Source organism: Parasteatoda tepidariorum, chromosome 10 (genome assembly GCF_043381705.1).
Source record: "Parasteatoda tepidariorum isolate YZ-2023 chromosome 10, CAS_Ptep_4.0, whole genome shotgun sequence".
NCBI lineage: Eukaryota > Metazoa > Arthropoda > Arachnida > Araneae > Theridiidae > Parasteatoda > Parasteatoda tepidariorum.
This window is the reverse complement of record NC_092213.1, coordinates 40,279,690-40,304,439: the sequence shown is the minus strand read 5'-3', so window position 1 is coordinate 40,304,439 and position 24,750 is coordinate 40,279,690. Positions and strand designations below refer to the sequence as shown.

Sequence of the window (24,750 nt, the reverse complement as noted above, 5' to 3'; positions counted from 1 at the left end):
CTGTTTTTTTTTTTTTTTTTTTTTTTTTTTTTTTTTTTTTTTTTTTNTTTTTGTTAAAGATGAATGCAATGTGAGCATTTGTTACAAAAAATGGTTAATGATAAGCAAAAACTTTTAGGAAAAATCAGACATCGATAAGAGACCTAAAGATGCTTGTTTGCCTTGTTCATATTACTCAAACTTATGACTCCTGGTCAAAAAGGTAATCAAGGATAGACTTGTGACATTTTTGCCGTAAACTGTCTCAATAACGGCAGGGTGGCCTATACTGAGACAAGAAAGTACTACAAAGGGAAAAAATCCCCGACTATTCCAGATTGATATTTTTATCGAATTTTCCTGCAACCAGCGGCATAAATTTTCTGTCATGCTTCATTCTTATATATTACAAAACACTTGTACTTACTAGTTTTTAGAGTTGAAATTAAACCTCTAATTCTTTTTTTTTAATTATTGCAAGACCAATTATTTTAGAAAAGAAATATTGGACTTAAATTCTAATTCCTTTCCCTTTACTTTTTAGGTGTTTTAATAGAATTTCCTGACATTTCCTTGATTTTTCCTGATTGATAAAATTCCCTAACTTTTTCCTGTTCACCCAGAAAGGGTTCACAATCAGTTACAATTTATAATACAACTTTTTTCTTTAATTCGAAAGAAAAAAAGAGAATTCCTTATAATCCATTAAATTTACTCATCAAGAATATTCTTACTCTGTGAGAATATTTTCAGCTCACATCTCTTGTTATATACATACGCATATGTAAAAGCCCGACAATGCGGAAATTATACAATCTTAGTAACGCAATAAACATATTAGGTTATCCATTGTAAAAGTAATATTGCATTGAAAATATTATAAAAAATAAGTAGAATGAGATAAGTACTTTTTCGATTTCACCAGAAATTCGCTTCACTTCATTGAGGCCCATTTCGTGGACATCTTTAGGCAGCAAACGAAATCCCAAGTGAAAATCTAGGCACAACTGGTAAAAAGTACTTCCTCCAGGCAAAGTCGATATACTAGGTAAACTGCGAGCTTTTTTAATATATTCCTAAGAAAAAATTTAAAACAAAAGAATATGCTGAAACTTTGATAATAAGTTGGGTTTTTTTAAATAAAAAATAATTCAGTAACATACCTTTTCTAGGAATTCTTTTAATGTTTTAAATGCTGGCATAACATTTGAAGATATAGATTCAACAGCCTCTCTTTGTAAACTTTTTCTAAAAATATTAGAACAAAATAAGTTGCTTTAAACAAAGAAAATACATTTAGCTGAAAATACATTCAGGACACTGGAAAATACATTTAGCTGAATTCAAACACTGGTAATAAATAATTACCAAAATAAATAATTAATGCTAACACACATTTTTATTGTAAACAGCTACTTTTAAAATATTTTGAACTAATAAAAAAATGTAGGGATTTAGGTTTCAATTCCTTCTACATAGATCATTATAAATTAAGCTATTGATTTGATTGTGCTATAGCAAAAATTTAGCTAAAAGAAGAAATTTGAAGAATAGTTCCTTTTCAAATAAAAGCAATTCAAAAAAGAAAGGTTTCAATAATGGTGCATATTTATTTACTGCAAAATGTAACTGTTAACACCAAAATTAATATTGTAAAATTCAAAATACCTATCCTATTTAAAAGAATCAATATATTAAGATCATTTTAAAAATATATTTTCAACAAATTTCACATTGTTATAAATGCATTCATTTCTGGTAGCTTTCACCATAATACTGGAAAATATAATTGCAGTTCACACATATATGCTATAGCCAAACTACTACAACAAGAAATGTTTCCTAAAGTAAAAATGCATGCAACTTCTGGAAAGTATAAACCTAAAACAATCCAAACACGTTTTGAGGCAAAATTGTTTATAAATTCATTAATTTAACTCAATGAGCAAATTATTTTGCTGAATATCAAACACATAATTAATATTTCATGATACAAAAAATAGGATTAAAAAGTTATAGCAATTATCCTACTCTTATTATTTACTCCATGGTACTACAGTCCCTATTGTCCTCCCTAACAATTTACCAAAGTTGTCTGTTTTATATTTTTGATTTATAATTTTTTATTTTTAAAAGTCTTGAAGTCTCTTTCAACTTCATCAATCTATCTCACTTCAGTCTTCACAATTTTTGTTGATCATGGCCATTAAAAATCTTTTTCGTAACCTGATATCATCCATTCTTTCTATGTGTACCAACACATTACAAGCAATCCTTAAATAAAAATGTATTTGCAGAGGTCTCTAAAGACCAGAATACATTCTTTATCCCCCCGTGGCAAAATGGCAGCGACACGGCGACATTGTAGCAGAATGTTACATAGTTCTTACAGAAAGATTTTTCTTTTGAAAAAAAATTACTTTTCTTTCCTGCAGAAATTTACTCGTAATATTTGAAAAATGCATTTAGATAATCTCTTTTTGACGCGCTCAATTTACGCCGATAGTATGGATAGTATCTTTTGATTGTATTTTCGGCAGTTATTGATATTGGTTTTGACGTGGATTTTAAATATCCCGATATATTTCTAACCATATGGAAAATTCAAAACGTTCATTTGATTATTTGCTTTTAAGGCAATAATTCAAACAAATGTTTGGCAGTTATTGCTATTGATTTCTCTATAGTTTTTAAGTCCGATATTTTTTATACAATATTATTTATTACAACCTAATCTCGAAACGAAAAACGTATTTGAGAAGTTATATTCGCGTGATTTTGTCATCGATCTTTTTTTTTTTTGGCAATTATTATTACGGATTTCATGATTTTCAATTATTCTTTTGATTGTGATGATTATTTACAAAGTGTGAAGAAGAAAATAATTAGTACGTTCTTCACCCCAGCAAAATGCGAGAATATCACCCATAATATTAGAATAAAAAAATTATTACATGATCAATTGAAAAAATAAATGTAGTTTTTTTCCTCTTTTTTGTAAACTCAGCGCATTTATTATTCTAAATGAGTAACATATATGTTTGTTATTATTAAAAGTATCTTGCAGAAAGTAATTAGTGATAGAGAGTTTTGACACAGCTAGCTCGAAAAAATTCTGCCATAGAGCTTTATCTTTTAGCAACAAATGTTCACGAAAAATATTTTTTATGATTATTTAATTTTAGTCACATAATAAAGATTTATTATTAAGTTCATAAAATAATAAAATACACATCTAAGATAGAATAACTTACATAGTGCATAGTTAAAAAAGGAAAAAATATTAACACATGGAAATTCGTAAAAAATATAGATTTTGTGACTTTACAAATGTTTTGATCCCATGTATCTGCAAATTATTACAGCATCTGCAGATTATTACTTTATCTAAGGTTTCTTTTTATTCTTAAAAAAAGCAAACAAACAGAGAGGAGAAAACTGCTGAAACCACTTTTTAAAATATCCTTTTAACAAGTTTCAAATAAAAATTTAAAAAGTAAAATTGAGAGAACACTGTATAGAACAAAAAATAAGATTTTTTTTTCCTTTACTATATTACAGGCCTACATGTATTGGGATTTATTCCTTTTTTTTTTTTAGTATGATAGAATGAAACTCAATTTAAATTTAAACAACAAAGTTCTTATGTATTATATACAGTGCACAAAATAAAAAACTGACCACCCAGAATAACTTTTGGCCTAATGATTGGAACTTCACATTCTTCGATTCTATTATAATGATTCAAGAGGGTGATTTCAAATATACAAATTAATAAGTGCAAATGATATTTTAAGTTACAAAAGTAGATACAAAAATGCACTTTCTCTTGAGTAAACATACCTTTTTTTTCTAGGGATTCAGATATCTGACCCTCATTTTTTTTTTTTTTAATTCTATTTCTCAAGAACTATTCAGCCTGATTTCATTCAAAGTTTATGTTCTTTAAAATAATGTAAAAAGCTGTATACCGTAAAATTCAAAATTTTTTCAACTATTACTAAATAAAATAATACAAAACAATAAATATTTACTAAAATTTGTTTTTTGTACGAAATTATATTTAGGTAAACAAATTTTATAATTGCATGCAAAAATGTTTTGATTCAGATATGGCGAAATATGCAAAAAGTAAAATAAATATTAAGAGAACTAAGCTTTAGGCCGCTTTCCTGACCAAACTATAGGGACCCTACTTCCCTGATTACAGCTACCCCCTATATTTTGGAGGTCAGAAATCTGAGTTGGTCAAAAAATACATATAATTATTCAGAAAAAATGCATTTTTGTGACCAATTTCGTAATTTAAACCATTGCCTGCTGTAATTAACTAGCATTTCTGAGATCACTTCCTCAAACCATTAAGATTGAGTCCTAGAACAAAAGAGTTGAATCATTAGATCAAAAGTTATTTAGGGGGGTCCATTTTTTATTTTGCACACTGTACATAAAAACCGCACATTTGAAAATTTTGCTAGCTGTAAAATAGATAAAGCTGAATTATATACATTTATTATCATTGTCTGATAGTGTTAAGGTTACAGACAAATTTGGGACTCATGAAGATAATGCAGCAGATTTACACCTTAAATTTTCCTACTGGGTCAAAAGGTGATAGATACCATTGATTGCAGTTTAAAAATATGATATTGTGAAGATAGTTACTTAATATCTAGCATGTCAAAACGATTGAAAATTTTAGCTGCATTTTAATTTAAAAACATTGTGCAACACACACTTTTTACTCGAGATAGAATCAGGTACTGATAAGAATGGTTTATAAAAAACACAATCTTCAGGCCTTTTTGTGAGGAGATCTGATTGATCTAAGACAGCCAACTGGTCAGGGACTGTAACCTAAACCAGAAATAAAAACCAGCCATGAAAAAAATTTCAAAAACTATAGTGACTTTAAAAAATAATTTATTGAACTTACCACAGAAACAGCATTAAAAGTTAATTCTTCTTTTATACCTTTCTTCATTAAGTCAATAATTTGAGATATCTATAAAAAAATTAGATGGAATTTTTCAGAGGAAATTTTAACATTCTCTGTTTAAAGATAATGAATGTGTTTATGTTGTTTGCTTGAACAAAAGTATTGGAACAAAATGAAAACAAGTTCATCTAATTGGAATCTTGCAACAAAGGAATTTCTTTTTTTAATAGTTTTAATTACTAAATTTGAAACTCATAACCGATCTTGGTTACCAGAGTCCTATTTATCTATAAATTAATTGAAACAAAAGATTTTTTTCTTAAATATTAAGTTACTCAAATCCTTTTTATATGATAAAATATATAACTTTGTTCGCCTTTCTTATTAAATTTCCATATTTAGTCATAAATTTTTCTTAATCAATAACTGATTTGAAAAAAAAAAATCTGGGTAACATTTCCATTGAACAAAATTAAATTAAAGTTTTACTAATAGAATGAACATAAACATATGAAGAAGAAAAAAAAGAAACATACCTTTACCTTTTAAAAATGCACAAATTTTTCATATACCACTTAAATAAAACTTATAATTTTTGCAATCACATTTTAAAATATTTCTTTCAACTCATCCAGTTTTAAAATTCTAAAAATAGTGAACTGGCTGTATATTGCGTCAAATTAGATACATAATTGCTAATTAAAGAACTCTATAAAGTATTCTAAAGAATTAAAGAATATTGATTCCAAATTTACAATTTCAATAGAAATCAATCTGTCAGATATTACAATGAATAAGTATATCATTACACTTTATAAATATATATATATAACATTTTTTCTTTATACCTGGACAGGTAAAGCAGCAAATCTTGATAATAATTTCTGATAATCCTCAATGCTTTCATATTTCATAGCCAAAATAAGTCGTACAAACTCAGTTTGAGGTCCTTCTAAAAAGTTGAGAGGGAGGTAATACCTATTGAATACATTATATCATTGTAAACGTAATTAAAGTTTTTCAATTAAAAATTTTCGAATAAATGCTTTTTAAATCTTGATTATGAAACATAAATGAACTTGATATTCATAACTTAAAAAAAATAGCATTCAGGTTTATCATAGTATAATAAACTGCAAATGCAATGACATTTCTTATTTTTTCAGAACCTTCTTAATAAAAAAATTTGTTAAAAAAAGCACTTTTTTATGTCTGTGATATGTTCTAAAATCTTATGTAAAAAAAAAAAAGAAGAAATTCTGTTGCATTTTGAGCATTTAATGATTCAAGATTTAAATGCATTTTAAATCTTTATTATGAAACATAAATGAACTTGATATTCATAACTTTAAAAAAAAAATAGCATTCAGGTTTATCATAGTATAATAAATTGCAAATGCAATGACATTTCTTATTTCTTCAGAAACTTCTCAATAAAAAAAATTTGTTAAAAATAGCACTTTTTTTAATGTCTACAACCTGTTCTAAAATCTGATGTAAAAAAAAAAGAACAAATTCCATTTCATTTTGGGTAACTAAACATTTATACTGCTATAATGAACATATTTCAAGCATATTGAAAGAAGAAGAAAAAAGAGCAGTTGAAATAGAACAAATTTTAATAATAGGAATAACTATGAACATTATAGTAGCTGAATACAAATAATATTTTAAAGAAACACATGCAGAGTCTTCTTTTTGTCTTGAATTATAAATATTCTCATTAAAATTCTGATCCCTGTTTTATTTTTTTCGTTTTATTAAAAAATATTGATTTCTTTTCTTCAATTTAAAGTTGATTATTTGATATCATTTTATCTGAATAACTGCCTTGCTAATAAGGAACCAGCATGGTATTTTTTTATTTTTAAAACGAAACTTCATGCTATTTTATGACAATAGACACCAATTTCAGTTCAGTGGTTTATTAGATATTTTGTAATTAATATTTAAAATTGCTTGATTAGCCACGCGCCCTAAAAAGCAGTTAGTTTTCCCACCTCAGCTGATGACGTCAGAATATAGGGCCAATACGACTCCTAACACCTTCCGATACAATAAAAATTTGTGTCACACCTAATAGAACATTGATAAAACTTCTCAAAAACAGCTCCAAGCACTTACAAGTACTGTTTTATACCACTCTGCTATAGCTTAATATTTAACACACCAAAGAAAATATTTTTAGTGCAACAAAAGGCAAAAATATCACAGGATTGATGAAAAACCATCAAACATGATGACAAAAAAAAACAATATTGTGAACTTCATTATTTCTTGCTTTGAAATTTTTAATTTAATAAGATTGTTCTGCTTTTGAATCAGCTTCTCTCAAGGAATTCATTATGCTAAATTAAAATTCTTGTGAATTCTTTTTTTATTCTTTGAAATGAACGGATTTTATTCTGGGATCTTATTCTGAGTGTGTAATCGCATACAAGTTCTTCCTTTTTATGAAAAAAAAATTTTTTTTTCACTGAACGACCTATTTTGCTTTTTTCTGCTTTCTTTGCTTTTTTTAACTTCTCCATCTAAAAACATGTAATTTTGTTTTTTATTTTATTGAAAACAAAATTTGAAGAATTAAAAATAATTCTTTCTTTTTTGTGTGTGCGTAGTTGGGAAGAGAAAAAAAATAATAAGAATTGAAATAAAAAATGAAAGGGGCTTAACATTCTTTACATCTCTTCTAATAATAATTAAATAAAATATTTAAGAAGTGAATAATAAATAAGACTTTTTTTGAAGAAATTATTAAAAACTATTGCCCTAAAAAATTTTAATTTAAATTCTTATACATATCAATTTGCTCTGTCTGCGACCAAACCAGCATGGAATTTTTAAAACAATTCATACTTAAGTGTCCATTATTATAAAAATAAACCAACATAAGTTAAAAAAAATCATTTACTTCAAAAGCTATTAAAAAAAGTGCAAATTAGGAAAGTAGTTTCAAGTTTGTTTTTTTTTCTTATTCAATTTATCAATTTATTTTATTTTGTCGAGGAGCCCCTACAAAAAATTTTTCAGGAGGAGGGGATGTGAATTAAAACGGAAAAAAAAACTTCGATCAAAATATTTCAAAAAATAATGTTTCAAATATGTTTCTATAATTTTAGAAATTTTAAAAAACAATTTCTATAATTTATCCATTGTCATTTAATGGGCAATTTCAAAACAAAACTTTCAATTTTAATAACATTTAAATTACGAAAGGAAAATTTACAAATAATTTGCATCTTTAGTAAAAAACTTAAAATTCTAAATCTTAAATATTTTCATTTCCTATCTGGGATCAAACCACTAGGAGAAAAATTTCGAAACAGTTCTTATTACACTTGATAAATTGAATTATACCAAATATATTCCTAAAAATAAAAATTGTGAGTTTTTATAATGAATTTTATTTATTTTAGTTTTAAAATAACTCATAATTCCCTAGTTAGCAATAATAAAATTGTGCAAATAAAATTAGATACATTCTTTAAGAATTAAATTAGTATTAAAAAAATAATATTTTAGGGTATATGATGAATAAATAAACAAATTTTAGAATGAATACTTCTTAATATTAATTAATTACCCTTTAGCATTAAATCCTTTTAAGAACACCTTGAGCTCAGCTATTAACAACTCCAAATTTTCTTTCGTTTTGATATTTAAATCGGGATATTGGACTAATTTTTCAGCCTCATCCAAAAATTTTTGAACACTAACCTGCAAATAAAAAATTTATATGGGTGTAACGACAGTTTTATAACTAAAATTTTTAGAAGTAAAATACAAATAACCATTTTAAAATGCTTTAAATCTTCTACACTTGTCATGCATGCTTTGATTCTATCAAAACACACATCAAATCTAAGTGTCATATAAAATTAACATAAGTGTATTATTGATCAAATTTCTTTATAATCTCCACTCTACTAATCTTTGGCCTAACAATCATAACATAACATAACTTTGATGACATAAACCTGCCTCAGAGTAAACCTCTATTTTTCTCAGTTTTGGGCTTCGCCTTCAGTTCTTTGTTTTCAAACCATTTCAAACCAAGTGACTGAGAGCCCTCAGGTTTTGAAACAAAAATTTTTCCCACAATTCTATTTTCATTCATCCACAGAATATGCCTCAATCACTTCAATCTTTTCATCTTTATATCAGTGACAATACCAATGTCCCCTTTATTTCTTAATTATTTCTAATTTTCCATACACTCTTTTCAGTGAAAGATCTAAACATTTTTTTTTTAACCTTTCCCTATCAGATTAATAATCAATCTTATGTCCAAGATTCACTTCCATATAAAGAACCAGCTTGAGAAAAACCTTATACGATAGTATATTAAATTATCTTTGATGTTTTCTATTACCTCATAAAAGATATAAGACTGATAATTAGAGTCAATTTCAAATACTATTTTTTAAGTATTATTCAGTTTGTGTTAATATGCAATTTGTTATAAAACTTTCATAATAAGATAGAACCTAGAAAGAAATGATGCCAGGATTGGAGGTCATGGGAGGTTGTTGTAACCTTCCGAAGATTTTCACTATTCCGCAAATTCTGGCTGGTCATTCGAAATTTTTACAATGTTTCTTTTTAAGGCAATAATTCTATCGAATTTACGGCAGCTGTTGCTATTGATTTCTCCATCATTTTTAAATTTAGTATTTTTATACCATATTATTTATTACAGCAACCTAATCTAAAAACAATACACGCATCGAGAAGTCGCATGATTTCATAGTCGATCTTTTATAGGCAATTACCATTGCAGATTTCATGATTTTTAATTGTTTTTATTGTGATGATTAAACGCAAAGAAGGAAATAATTTGTGCCTCTCCCCCCCCAACAAAATATGAGAATATCACCTATAATATTAAAATAAAAAATTATTACATGTTCAATTAAAAAAATATATTCATTTTTTTCTTGTAAACACAGCACTTTTGTTATTTTAAATTAGTAACATATATGTTTGCTATAATTAAAAATATCTTGCAGAAAAATATTAGCGCTAGAGAGTTTTGTAGCAGACAGCTCGAAAAAATTCTGCCAAAGGAAGTGAAAATTACTTTTTGAAATATACACATAAAATAGTATATACCACTACCCTGCCCTTTCTTATTCCAAGGTAGAGCTTTAAATATGGTCATGAACATTTTAAATCAAATTTATTAAATAAAAAACAAAATATCAAAGCATAAATTTTACAACCACTTTAAATATAAAAATAAAATCTTCCAGGTAAAATAGGAAATTTTGGCAGCTGTAGTATTTATAACTAATACTTCTTTAGAGCTGCTCCTAATGCTACTTTCTTATATACTTAAGGATAATTGCAGGATGTCATTTATAATTCAGTCAAATTAAGAACTTTATTTGGCAAAGAAGGGAATTTCTCCCTCCCAAAGATATAAGTTTGTGGCACTCCGGTAGAAACAACTCTAAACCAAATTTATGGTTGGCAGAGCTCATCACATCTCCAATAAGTAAAAAAAAAATTTATAAAAATTAAATAAATATGGGTAATTTTAAAGAGAGTAAAACATACCTGTTTTTGTTTTATAGTTTCCAAATCATAAGATTCCAACTTATCATCATATTGGTGAAAACCACAAAATGTAGCAAATTCTGGACTAGTTTCCATTCGCCAGTTCCAAAAGTTTTGATACAACAAGGACACTTTACCTTCAAAATCCATCTTATTTTTTTAATCCTAGAAAATTTTAAAGAAAATAAAAATTAACAAGAAAGCCACAGGCAATGTTACAAATATGTAGTGGTTGATTTTTTCATAAAAATTTTTATATATTAAGTCGTAATATAGGAACACAAATGAATGCAGTCTACTTCCAACACATTAATAATTAGACAATTGAAAATGTGCTTTGATTATACCATAACATTCATTATAATTTTGTTAAACAAAAATTTAAATAAAAAAAATATCAAAAAAAATTTCTTAATTTCTTGTCACACCAGCCAACAAACATCATTACATTAAACCTACATCCTTTATTTTGGCATACAAATTAAATAAACAGGGATAGTAGCTTCATCACACAGACCTAATTTTACTTCATATGGCAAGTGTAAATAATTTTATTTTAATCCTCAAAAAATGCTCAGCTATGAGTAACCTTTTATGATACAATACTAAAAGATGATCAGGAATTTCAATAATGCTGCGTTATAAGTGCCAACAAAAATTTTAACAAATTTAAAGCAAAACATTTCAAGTTACTGTTTAAAAATTTGGAGATGAAAATATGTGGAAAATAAAAAATGGACTATTTTATCATTACAATAAAATTATGCTAATGCTCAAGGGCCATTTCATGGACATGGTTTAGACAGACGGAGACAATTTTATCTATAATTCAAAGCAATATATCAGTTAAGAAATGGTTGAAAAGCTTATTGATTATGTTTATCTAAACCTGGGCTTCAATAATTAAGCAAAAATAAAACTGCTAGATCTTCAAATTTTTTTTAAAGAAATTTAAATCTTGTTTGCGAGTTTCAGTTATTTGGAACAAGAGTTTTCACTCACTGAATGTTGCAAAGTGTTATTGATGGACCATATTTTTTTTTTGTTATGACACATTTATATAAAACATAATAATTACAGAGATGCCAACTGCTCCGGACACGCCAAAATAATAGAAAACACGGTAAATAACTACAAACTAAATTTTGCAATTATTTGACAATTTTTTATTGCTTTTTAAAAGGTTTAGCATCAATTCAAACTCTAAAGTGGTGAATCATATAAGTCTACGAATTTTTTAGAAATAGTTGTAGATAAAAATCTACTAAATTGAATTTATTAAACCAAGAATCACAATTTATAAACTACCACTTGAAAATACTAATTTGCTGTCCGGAGCAAGTTGGCATCTCTGTAATTATCATAATAAACTTTTTACAAGCAGATATTTTTTTCTTGACATGACGAGTATAACATTTTACACAGTTTAAAGATACAGCAGCTAATTTGTAATTAATTATTGATCTGGATAAATAATAAACAATATATTTAGACAATATTCAAGCAAGTTTCAGAAGACACAGAACTTAAATGTAAAATTTTTTTAAAATTTGTAGTGGCTATTCTAGTTGCAAGTGATGGTGGGGCAACTTTTTCGACAATCCAATTGTCTGATTGCGCAGAAGAATTTCAGGTGAAATTAAGACAGCCTTAGAGAATTTTTTGGTCTAACTAAAAAAAGTTATGCTAAATATAGCAGAAATAACTTCATGTGTCATTTTGCTTATTTATTAGTTTGAATTCCTTAAGTTTATGTGAGGGTGATAAATTATTAAAATTTTAATGTATTTTCATTTCTATTATTTTTAACACATATGCTAGTTTCTTCTAGAATTCTGCAAAATCAAGTGGATAAGTTTTTGAAAAATTAAAAACTATCAGAAAGTTTTAACTACATGCTAACTTTACTATCTGTAAGAATTTGATAAAGCTTTTGCAATTTTTTAAGAAAAAAATACTATAATTTTGTAGTACATTTAATAACACTGCTTTTTCTGAGAAAATATTAAGCTATGAGAATTTTTTCACACCCCTGTTAGGCTACATAAACAATTGCAGAGAATTTGCAAAAGCCTAAAATTTCCACAGAAAGCAGTTATTCTTTTGGTATGAAATTTCTACAAGTTTTTATTTATTTATAGTTACTATAACTTTATTGAAATATTTTTAGATAAAAAAAAGTGTGCATATTTGATAACTTTTTCTTCAACAAAGAAAAAAATCACAAGATTTTTCCCAATTCTTGAATAAATTAGTATGTGTGTTAAAAATAATATAAAACAAAATACATTGATAAAGTAATAATTTATAAAACTAAATTTGAAGTCCCACTCATTAACTTAAGGAATTCTTATTAATAAATTAACAAATTGAGTCATAAAGTTATTTGTGTAATATTTAACATAATGAACAATCACTGCATTCTTTTCCCCTACGAAAAATTATTTCCTGGTAGGCGTGTGCGGTGCAGACGAAGGAGCACAAAATGTTTGTCCATCAAGGCAATTTTTCTTATCAGATTTTCGTCTGCAGGAATAACTTTCCATTCCATTTTTTTTTAATTCAACCAAAAATTTCTCCTGAACCCTTCCCAAGTGATCGGACATATTCTACTCACTGGCCTATTTGCAAATATTTTAAACTCATTTCCTAAGTTACAGTTGCTTAATACAACAGTACAAAACAGTTGCTTAATACAATTAGTTAATATAGCGATTATTGCTACAGCTTGAGTCAGTCAGACAGACAAAAACAAGGTCTCAAGTGTAATATCAGACAGTTGTTTGGAAATTTATCTGGTGGGTGAAAGAAGTGTTGCAAATATGGAATGACTACCATCTTCAATGCGGACTTTTCCATTTTTCCAATTAAAAGATAATTAGCTTCATTTATCTTAAAATGATGATAGAACTTTATCTTTCCAGATGTTGATTTTTCCCATTTGAGTCAAGAAGTCACCAAAGCTTGGCGATTGTCTTGCAGCAGGTACCGATACGGAAATCTTTCTATCATTAGATTTAAACGAAATTAACGTTCAAAAAGTCATTAAAAGAATTACGAAATATTTTTAATCTCTCTATATTTTAACTAAGATTAATTAAATTAAACATAAAATAAGAATATTAGGCATATTGAATAAACGCCATGCGAGTACTTATTATTGTTTCAAAAACCTTAAGATAAATACAAATTTGACAAAACACAAACAGGTGGAATATAGCCGCTATCTATTTTAAGTTTCATTCTACTAAGTTCCATTCTACATTTTGATTAAGGAAATTTTTCTATGATTTTACCAAATTTTGAAATAGAAGACACGAAACAAAAACTTGTTAAGAAATCTGAGTTTAAAGTCTAGATAAGAAAAGGGGCGCTACAGGTTGTAGTTCGTAATATCCTAGAAAAATTAATTACAGAAAAGTTGCAAACTGAAAAAATTGAAGAAATCATATGCCTATCTGATGATCGGTTTAAAAAGTTTAAATTCATTCGCTCTCTATGCTTCCACTTAAAAGTTACAATTAAACAAAAATTTTGAAATTAAATAATTGTCTTAAAAAAATAAGGTTTTAAAAAGTGGTTAAAATTAAAATTTAAAGGTGAAAAATTCCAACAAAAACTAATAAATACTGAAATAAAAACCTACCTACATAAAAAATATTTTTATGGCTTATTTTATTTCAATGGCAACATTCCTGCAAAACTATCCATTTGTTTGTAAACACGTGTGTTGTATTTGAAGAAGAGCCTCAGAGCTCCAATAAATCTTGATAGGCTAAATTAAGCTTTACCTATTGAAACGCAGTGCTATAAGCGAAAGCAGAGAGCACGCCGCACTTTACTATATACTCAATACTATACAATAAATAAACACACANGCTATTAATATATAAATTCTAATTTATTTTTTTTAATTACTTAATTTATTATTACAAAAATGCGACCACTTACTGATGACGAAACTAGAACCTTGTTTGAAAAATTAGCAAAATAGTAAGCATTGGTTGCAATGTTAATGTTTGTTTTTGCTGAAGTTTTTTCCTCTCAACATAAATTTTATGTATTGACTCTGTTACTTGTTGATTTTACCTCCTAAAATTCTTTAAATAGATCTGTTGATTATTTATTTGTAAAAATGCAGCTTCTAAATGATCACTATATTATATTTTCGTGCTAGCTAATAAATACTTTTTAAAGTTCCGTTAAATTTATGATAATGCTTCGTTGTTTAAAAAGTTGATAAAAAAAAAATAAAAAAAAGGTTTAGGAAAGGAATTGATAAAAAAGAAAAGCTGGGAAAATTTTACTACTTATATTTATTTGCTATCTAAGTAGTGTTCTAACTCACAATTCTAAACTCACTATGTTCAAAGCATAATACCTATCATTAAAAATTAGGGAAAATATGTAATTCGTAGTCACTCTGGACAAGATATAGCTTTTTTTTATTTCTTACAAGCACAAAAATTCATTGGTTAATATAGTTGATCAATAAAAACATGCCTCATGTGATATCAAATCTTAAATGCATCTGTGTGACCTTCAATCAATGACTTGTCTTATTTGGAACCAAGTTGGACCTCTTACTTCTGATTCATAAATCAACTCAACGTATGTTGAATTGGGATAACTGCTAATGCTCATGCTCCTCTTATTCTATAGTCTTTGAAATCAATAACACGTTTAGTCAAGTTTAAACTTTGCTAGTAAAGAGCAGAGGTTCTACTTTTCCTGGAAAGATATGAAATAAAAAATTGGTACTCTTCTTTTTTCAGGAGAAGTAAACTTTGGTACTACTAATATTTTTTACCACTGTGGTAAATATTTTTTTTCCAGATTTCGATGTTAAATATAAATTTTAACTGTTAATAACTAGTAGTTGTAACTAACAGCCCAGTTTGTGTCTAACGTTAAACTTCAATTTGTTCTTTTTTTCTTTTAAATTCATGTTTTTGAAGTTTTTATGCTCTAAATTTAATGATTTATGCATTGTTTATGTAAATGTAAAGAGGTGCAAAATTAACATTTTTCAATTCTGGATAATAGATAGGGACAAAATCAAAAAATATAAATCATAGCTGCAAATTTATTTATTTTTATTCTTTTACAAGTAAAAAAAACTATACTTTGACATAAATAGGTACTAGATCTGAAAACAACTTGACACACTACGTAGCGAGTGAATGAAAAAAAGTGGTGACTTAAATTCAGTAACCAACTTGTCAATTTTTTCTATCTTTTTTTTTAAAAAAAATAAAAATATTGCACTACAAACTTGCACGGTGAAATAAAGTCAATTTATTTAACTAAATTTTGTCACATATCTATTTACATTTGTATTGTTTAAATAACTTTTTATAGTTAAATTATTTCTTAAAAGAATTTTTTTTTAAATAATATAATTTAATCCAAACAGAATAAAAAAGCATGAAGTGACTATTAAATGTCAGCGACTCAACAGGTTTGAGATTAGAAAAAAATAGTGGTTACTGGCTATTAACTGAAAATTTAAATTTTCAAGTGTAATAAGTAGTACTGTGTTATGGCAATTATTATTTTTTTACTTGAATTAACAACTCTAAATGCAATTTTAGCTAATAAATTTGCTTAAATTTTTTTCTTTCTTTTTTTTGTATGCTGTAATAAATTTATTTCTTGTATTTAGCATTGGAGAAAATGTGAAAATGCTAATAGATCGACCAGATGGAATTTATTGTTTCAGACTTCATGGAAATAGAGTGTTTTATATCAGGTATAATATATCATATTGGTTATATTGTTTTAATTATTTACATTACCTAAATATTGTTAACATTATTTTTGGATCTATGGAATATTAAAAAGTATAGCAAGCTTTTTTTGTGAAAATATGACTGAAAATTATGTTTTATATTGCATTTTTCTTTTCTTTTTCTTTTTTTTCAAATTAAAGCCAAAGGGAACATATATTTTACACAGTTTGTTTATTTATTTTTTTCATTTTATTTGGAACCTTTTACTTTCAACTAATCTTAGAATTGCATCATAGGCTCTATATAAGTTTTTTTATGTACTACCTAAATATTATTAACATTATTTTTGGATCTATGGAATATTAAAAGGTATAGCAAGCTTTTTTTTTTGAAAATATGACTGAAAATTATGTTTTATATTGCTTTTTTCCTTTCTTTTTTTTTCAAATTAAAGCCAAAGGGAACATATATTTTACACAGTTTATTTATTTATTTATTTTTTTCATTTTATTTAGAACCTTTTACTTTCCAACTAAACTTAGAATTGCATCATAGGCTATATAAGTTTTTTTTATGTACTGTCAATTGCTAGTTTTCAGGCTCAGTGGTTAAGTGATCGCACTGTCATGCCACTGGTCCAGGGTTCTGTCCTCGGACCAAGCAAATTTGATTTCTCTCAACATTTCATTGAGTTGATAAAATTAGTACCACTCATGGTTGGGGACTAAACACTGGAGGTTCTGCAGTCAGCTGACCACCCAACTGGAACATGTAAGCATGTGTCTCAGAGCCCTAGCTTAAGGAAACTGGGATGGATATAAAACTAGGCCTTAGCCCATAATAGGCCGTTGCACCACTTAGTTTAGTTCGCTAATTTTCACCCATTTCTTGTTCAAAAGTTATTTAATATATGTTTTAATGTATTGAGGTAACAAGAAGTTCATTCAAAAAGGATTTAAATTGATTTGTAACAGTAATTAATAATTTTTAAGTATAAAGTTCTTTTTCCATATTTGAATTACATTGTTACGATTAGAATTTTTGAATGAAAAATATGTGCTATGTAGAGATCTATTTAATATAAATATGCATGTGTGACTGCATATAACATTGCAACACACAAATCAAAACATAAATCTGATTCAAAAATCGAATTATGCTTGTATTTATTTTGATTAAAATTGTATAACAAATGCATTGATATCATCTACAGTGTACAAAAAAAAATAAACTAATCTCTCTAAATAACTTTTCATCTGATGATCAAATCAGTCGTCCGTTCTAGAACTTAATCTTAGTGGTTCGAGAGGGTGACCTCAAATTTGCTAATAAATTAATGCAGAGGATATTTTGAGTAATGAAATCAGACACAAAAAAACGTACTTTCTCTGCATAAACATAAAAGATTTCTGATCCTAAAATATGGGCCTAGCTGCAAACTTAGAAATATGGTTACAGTAGTTTCGTCAGTAGAGCATTCCAAAGTTTGGACCTCTTAATGTTAATTTTGCATTTTTCACCATCTCTAGAAAAAATTTTAAGCAAATTGAAAAAAATTTTGCACACAGTTATAACATCTGTTTATCAAAATATAATTTCATGCAAAAAATAACTTTATTAAATATTTATTACTTTAGTTAATGTGTGTCAAAAATTTTGAATTGTAATTTGTACAATATTTTACATCATTTAAAAGAATGTAATTTTACATGACTAATTCAAAGTTTGTGCAAAATCAGTTGAATAGCAAATAGTTCTTGAGAATTCAAATTTTAGTATACAACTTTTTTTAAATTCAATATCTCATGAACTATTTGATCAATTTCATTAAAATTTTGTAATTTATCATGCATTACATTCTTTAGAATGATGTAAAACATAGTATACCTAAAAAAAATTGACTATTATTAAGTAATAATAAATATATACTAAAAGTTATTTTTTCCATGGAGTTATCTTTGGATAAATGAATTTTATAGTTGTGTTCAAAAAAATTTCAATTCGCTTAAAAGTTCTCGAGATATGGTGAAATACGCAAAAAATTAAATTAACATTAAGGGGTTCAAACTTTTGAGAGCTCTGCTGACCGAACTATTGGGACCTATATTTCCCAAATTGCGACTACCCCCATTGAGTGTCAAAAATCCGAAATCATCATGGGAAAAAGAGGTATGTTTATTCAGAGAAAATAAATTTTTTTGTCTGATTTCGTGGCTTAAAATATCGTCTGCACTAATTAATTAGCATCTTTGAGGTTACCCTCTTGAAACATTAAGACTGAGTCCTAGAATGTGGCGATCTGATCATTGGATCAAAAGTTATTGTGGGTGATCCTTTTTTTGCACACTGTACAAGTAAAATTTAAACAATTATCAAGACAGAAAAAACAATTACTTATCTTACTCTTTTAATTGATGACCTAAGTTTACCACTAAAGACTTACTCAGGTTTCACTGTACAATATTAATTATAAATTGTACAGTTCAAGTACGCAACCAGTACTGAACAAAAAGCAATTTAAATTAATACTCGGTAAATTTTCTACCTTATTAACTACCTTTATTTGACATAGTCATACATGACAGTATTACTTGTATTTACAATTTGCTATGTCATTCTAAAGTCCAAAATTTTAGTTCCATACATGCACCAAGTCCAAGTATATGAAATTTGTCAAATTATGTCTTAACTTATCAATTGGACGTTTTTTTACGTGATGATTTTCTTACTATTTATTAATAGCTTTAGTTTATTTTTTACAGTGAAAAGAACATGAAATTGGCCTGTAATGTACCAAGAGATGATCTTGTTAGCTTTGGAACCTGTTTTGGGAAATTTAACAAAGCCATGCAGTTCAAGATTCAAATCACTGCTTTAGATTTTATTGCTCCTTATGCAAAGGTAATTTTCATTGTAATTTCTTCATTTTATCTTTTTCCGCGCCGTTTAAATTAATGGTGGTTAATTATACTCCACAATTTTATCACCAATGACATGATTGTGGTCAACATTGTGTACAAGCTGGTAATCATCCATTTGAAGCTGGCGCTATAACTTTATTATTATTTGATATGCTAAAAATATAACACAACTATGTTTACAGAATCTAAACTATTTTAATAATAATTACATTAATTACATGTTTTTAATGGACAATTACAGCATCTCTTTGATTATTTTATTTTCAATCATAACTTATTGGAAATTCTCTCCTGAATCAAAAAATCTGATTGTTTTTTTTTAACCAGATGTTTATTTATTTAATTATTACATATTTAAATTACTCAAAAAAGCCTCCGTAAGTGATTCAACAAAAAACGATCCCTGATTAATTATGACGTCACATGTGCTGAATGAAAATGTGCCACCTTCATCCTCTAAGTGTCTAAAGGCTGTTTTTTGGTTTTGATATCCTATGAACATTATTAGTAAATTTATGGGTTTGAGATAGAGATGTAACGAATATTCGGCCACTATTCAGTATTCGACCGTTTTGCCGAATTTTTGGCCAAGTAGTATTTAGAAAATTATTTTTCACTATGTTTTTTTATGGGAAATATTAATAGATTTAATAAATAATAATCTAAAATCACATTTTTTTCTGCACTTTATGAGAAATACTTTTCACACATATTTTTTAAGTTCTAAAACTTATTAATTTATGTTCTGAAAGACACAGGAAAAAGCAAAATTGAAATTAGATGACTTTATGCTGAGCCATAAGTTTTTTAATGCTTTTTTTAAAAAAAAAAAAAAAAATCAGGCAAGTCAATTTCATCGTTCTTTCAACACATTATATTTTAAAAATNTCAAGAGAGAGCAATGGAAGTCTTATTTTTCAGTACTGCTATTATCGACTAACATTTATCGTCAAAACATTTTAACTAGCAACATAGAATACTGTGATTCTCAACGTTAAAGTTATATTCCAAAACCAAGAACAAATTTTTTTTCTCATTTGTTTTTTTTTTTAACTTTTTATTTTATTATTAATATACATTAATTGAAAAACTTCTATGATTAGCTTTAAAAAAAAAGTTTCATAAAATTAGGATAAATTTTTATTGTATATAATCTTTGTTTTTTGTAGACGTGTTTATGATAGCACTACATTTTTTAAAATGTTTGTCATAAACACTATCTCTTTAAATGTTTTATGGATAATTTTTTTCTGGAAAATATTATTTTTTAGCATTTAAGTTTTGTTTTAAAAATTAAGTTATAAAAATAAGTTATTAAAAATTAAGTTTTGTTAATATCTGTTAGAAGTACTTGAGCTAAAAAAAATTTACTAAGTATCTTAATATCCAATTTTTTTTTTTTTTTCCTTAAACATTTCTATTAAAATATTTTTCCCTTTACCCCATACCAATAATACAGCTAATTTTGGTTATTTTTAAATAAGGTTAAAAATTATTTCTATACAGAAAATATTTATTATTCTGAATGTGTTAAGACTGTTAAAATAATTGACTGTAGTTGTCCATTGTTGTATTATAATCTTCCTGTACTAGATAACCAGTTATTTTTTTCTTGCAAAGATTTAAAATTAGTTACAAAGTTAGTCAACAGATGGTGCTGCTGACTTCAAAAACTATAAATCAATATTTTCTGCAGTGTGTCAGACCATAATTGTTTAATAATTTAGATCACTCAGCAGCATCTTCTGTTAATGAACTTTAAAATTAAATTCAATATTCTAAATATCAAAAAATTCCTGGCTAGCACATGCAGTAGACTGTATGTTTCGTTCTCCTGCTTTCCTTTTTATTTATTTTTTAAATTATTTTTCATTTTAGAACATGTGTAGAACAATTTGCATTAAATTTAGCTGTAAGCAGTTATCACAAATTAAATATTTTTATTTTCTTTATTTTAGAATAAAATATGGCTCAAACCTAATGCTGAACAACAATTTCTATATGGTCACAATGTTTTAAAAACTGGCCTCGCTAGAATATCTGAAAGCACTTTAAGGTATCAAGGAGTGGTTGTGTACTCAATGAATGATTTGCCATTGGTAAGTGTTTGATTTTGATTTTTTATAAATTAAAATTTTTAAATCTAGATTAAATTTTCCTTTAATTCTTTGATTTTATATTGACATACTAACTCTTAAATATAATCTTATGTTATTTAGAACACACCATTTAGGAAAATAGGAAACAATTTTTAACTTTCGTTTTGAAGTTTGGTTCTTTTGCTGAATACCAGATTATTTAAAAGTCTCAGTGCTTGAAAAGTTATGTTCTGAGACCTTATTATCCTTACATTCATACACAATTTTTGATTTATCGACAAGATTTTACATTTAAACAGGTTTCTAAGGAGGTAATTATGAAAATAATAAGGTGAAAGCTTTTGCAAGATGTAGCTTAGACCCAATTTTGATATCAAAAATTGGTTTCTCCTTAAATATGATTTAGCTGTCATCTTGATTTAACTAAGTTCAAGTTACTATATCTAGTTTCTTGGTTTTTTCTTTATTCAAATCAGTGTAAAATAATGCATAAAAAAGTACTTGTGGCAGTGCCAATTATCAAGCATTAATCAAAAATTGCTCTTCCCTAGGATCATTCTCTCATTCAAGATAGCTGCTTAAATTCATTTCGGGAAAAGGGCCAAACTATAACATTGTGAATAAATCTCAATTTTTAAACAATTCCGCTCTCCCCTAATTTTTTTTTCTTTTCATTTTTGATTTCTTAGAAACTAGTCTTAAATATCTTTTAAGAAAATATTTAGATTAATTGAAAAGTAAAATGACCTCTCAAAATATTTTTTTGTGGGGTTAGGCATACAAAACAAAACTCCCTATTAAGATTGTGAAGACTTCTCCAAGATTGTATATATTTTAGAAAATTGTTGATGATGTTGGCGAAATCCCTATTTAAGTTCTCTAAAGTAATTTATTTTTTGTAATTTTTTACATTTTATAATAATTATTTACAGTAATTATTATGCTGATACAAATGATTCAGTGACAGAAAAGAGATTATGTTTTCTGCAAGAATATGAATGCAGTATCTTTATCTATTAAATAACTAATTTATATTTTTTGAATAATTTTTTTTATTAAAATGTGTTCTGTTGAACAGATGTACTAAATCTTAAAGTTGTAAGTATTTTAAAACTTCTCCAAAGTTACTTAGAAAATAGATTTTGTTGGTAGAAGTTAGTCGGTTATGACTAAGAAAGAATCCCCTGCCTGACCCTTGACTATTTTGCATGATTATGGTTGTCAAATGAACTTTTTTCAATTCCTACTATAAGTTCGCACTCTCCATATATCTTGTTCAGATTTTCAATCGTTTATAAAATACTTTTATTCATTCACTCTTGCTCAAATACATTTTTTTAAACTTTTAGTGGATGACACTTGATGTTAATACAGTTTTCTCAAATATTAATTCATTAATTAAATAGGGATGAGCAAAAAACGAAACAGAATTTTCTGATTGGTTAAACGTTAGTCATTGCTTTACATTTTACTATAAGCGATTGAGTTTTTCACATATTTTAAAAATAATATCAGTGATAATTTCTAACTTATTGCTCTATTTGGAAAAAAAATAGTTTATTGTGCACATTTAAATATTTAATTATTTTAAATTCGCAATGTCAGATAAATTCAATCAGGTTGCATAGCATTTGTAAAAAGTACCTAAAGGTGCTTTTTTGTGGATTTTGTTTTTAAAAGCTTTTAAAGGTGCTTTTTTCAGCTGGCGTTTTTAAAAAGTGCTTTTTTTCCGAAAATTTTTTTCTTCCCTTCAGTGATATCTGGTGGATCCCATGCATTTCACAATCGTACGTAATCATTCACACGAACTTCATGTCATACCCACATTATGACTTGCGCATGTGCGCACCCTTGAAACCGAAACCCTAGTGCTCCAATTCGGATAGAGAATATCAGATCCTTATGAAATGTTTTACTTTTTAATTTATTTTACTTCTAACACTCTTTTTGACGTAGGGGGTAAGGGTACTTTTGTTCTGAGTTCAGGGTCAAGTTGAATTCACTCGGTGATGTGGGAAAGTACTGATTGTTTCGATTTACGCCCGTTTCTTTTTGGGTTTTTTTCAATAATATCATTGATTGAATATGAATTTTTTGAGTGCTTGAAAATTTTTGTAAAGTGCTTGAAAAGTTTTTAAAAAAGTGCTTATTTTTGTTTCAAAGATTTGGCTACGCACCCTGTTAATAAATCAATTTTAGTTTCTTATAGGGGAAAAAATTTTAATTGTTTAATAAAAAGTAACTAAATCAATAAAAGTAAACTAAAATAAAAAATTTCTCTGTTGACCTAAGTAGGAATTGTTTTTTTTGTTTTTTTTTTTTTTCATTACTATTATTATTATTACTTGTTTTTTATTCATGTATAATATACAATTTCACTCACGGCAGGAGTGCTTATTTCGTCATGTGCACTAATTATGAAAATATTTTCTTTGCTTAGAATGTATCAAAAGCTTGTGAAAATATTTAAATATACTGTTAGCTGCATTTTATTTCCTTTTAAATTGCTACTTTAGATTATCACAAAAAAGAAAATCAAATAAAAAAGAGGAAGGATATAGAAATGTATACTTTACTGCCTTCTGCTTTAGAGACAATAATTTATTCCAATCAATTTTAAATTAATTAAAAAGTTCTTAACAGTTCCATCTGTCATCAAACTTAAGTACTAATTTTTAATTTTGATGAGAATTAATTCTCTAGTTTCCTAAGCAGTGGGCAGTGAACATTTCATTTCAATTCACTTTCCTTTCTTTTCTTTTTTTATTGTGTATCATATTTGGGACGAAAGTTGTGAAAATTAGTTAGGTTCTTTTATTATGATTATTATAAATATTGACTATATTTTATTTTTTTGCTTGTTAGGGTTTTGGAGTTGCTGCAAAGTCTGCAGAAGACACTAGAAAAACAGATCCTTTAGGTGTAATTGTGTATCATCAAGCAGATATAGGGGAATATCTTAGAAATGAAGAACATTTATCTTAGTATCATACTTATTTTTGTATCATTTGTATATAATGAGAATTAAAGTTTTTAAAATATTGCTTATAAATTTTTCTCATAATTTTACTCTGTAGTTTGTGTAAACATTGAATTTTATTTAGGTGAAATTTTTGGTTTTCCTTAAAAGAAAATATTATATGTGATATAATTGTATCAATTACTATTCTATATTGTAATTTTAAAATTATTATGGTAACCCCATGTTTGGTGATCATACTGTTGGAATAGAATACATTTGGTATTGAATTATTTTTAAGTATATGTCCAAGATTAGTGTTAAAAATGATTGTTTCGCTGACAGTTACAGAATTGCACTATTTTCGAATGCAATCTTTTTGAAATCAAAATGTGCTCTTCGCTGTCAAAAGCTTAGAATGGAACTTACACAATATTTTTTAACACAAACTGTTGCAATAGTAGACTGAGAGCTAGATGCAACATTCTTATTCCCTTCTGTTGTCTAGAATGCATTCAGTAGGGCTGAAAATACTCTTTTTCTTTATCTCTTTTTAGTGTTG

General features: G+C 26.8%; 2 protein-coding genes across 10 annotated transcripts in view; one reads left to right on the top strand and one right to left on the bottom strand.

Annotated features, from left to right (window-relative positions):
* The window catches only part of LOC107456618 (uncharacterized), a 34,923-nt gene extending 20,939 nt beyond the window's left edge, over positions 1-13,984 (bottom strand). For 2 of the 8 annotated variants that reach the window (XR_011637982.1, XM_043050913.2), the window contains exons 1-8: positions 13,313-13,444; positions 10,478-10,642; positions 8,502-8,635; positions 5,767-5,896; positions 4,916-4,984; positions 4,718-4,836; positions 1,143-1,227; positions 888-1,055 (exon numbers count right to left, since the gene is read on the bottom strand). Coding sequence is in view for 6 of the 8 variants with exons in the window: in XM_043050913.2 (XP_042906847.1) it covers positions 888-1,055; positions 1,143-1,227; positions 4,718-4,836; positions 4,916-4,984; positions 5,767-5,896; positions 8,502-8,635; positions 10,478-10,627 (855 nt within the window). In the remaining 2 variants the exon portion in view is untranslated. Of the gene's footprint in view, positions 1-887; positions 1,056-1,142; positions 1,228-4,717; positions 4,837-4,915; positions 4,985-5,766; positions 5,897-8,501; positions 8,636-10,477; positions 10,643-13,094; positions 13,280-13,312; positions 13,445-13,631 lie in introns of those variants that run through there. The other 6 variants (XR_011637983.1, XM_043050910.2, XM_043050909.2 and 3 more) reach the window with 6 other exon arrangements.
* LOC107456625 (60S ribosome subunit biogenesis protein NIP7 homolog) lies at positions 13,322-24,281 on the top strand. 2 transcript variants are annotated; one of them, XM_071186713.1, is made up of 5 exons: positions 13,322-13,462; positions 16,143-16,229; positions 18,972-19,110; positions 21,089-21,229; positions 24,095-24,281. In XM_071186713.1, the coding sequence occupies exons 2-5, from the start codon at positions 16,162-16,164 to the stop codon at positions 24,212-24,214; spliced, it is 468 nt and encodes a 155-aa protein (XP_071042814.1). In that variant the 5' UTR covers positions 13,322-13,462; positions 16,143-16,161; the 3' UTR covers positions 24,215-24,281. The 2 variants fall into 2 exon arrangements, with proteins under 2 accessions (XP_071042814.1, XP_015930017.1); XM_016074531.3 differs by lacking the exon at positions 13,322-13,462 and adding an exon at positions 14,353-14,470.
* Positions 24,282-24,750: the final 469 nt, after the last annotated feature.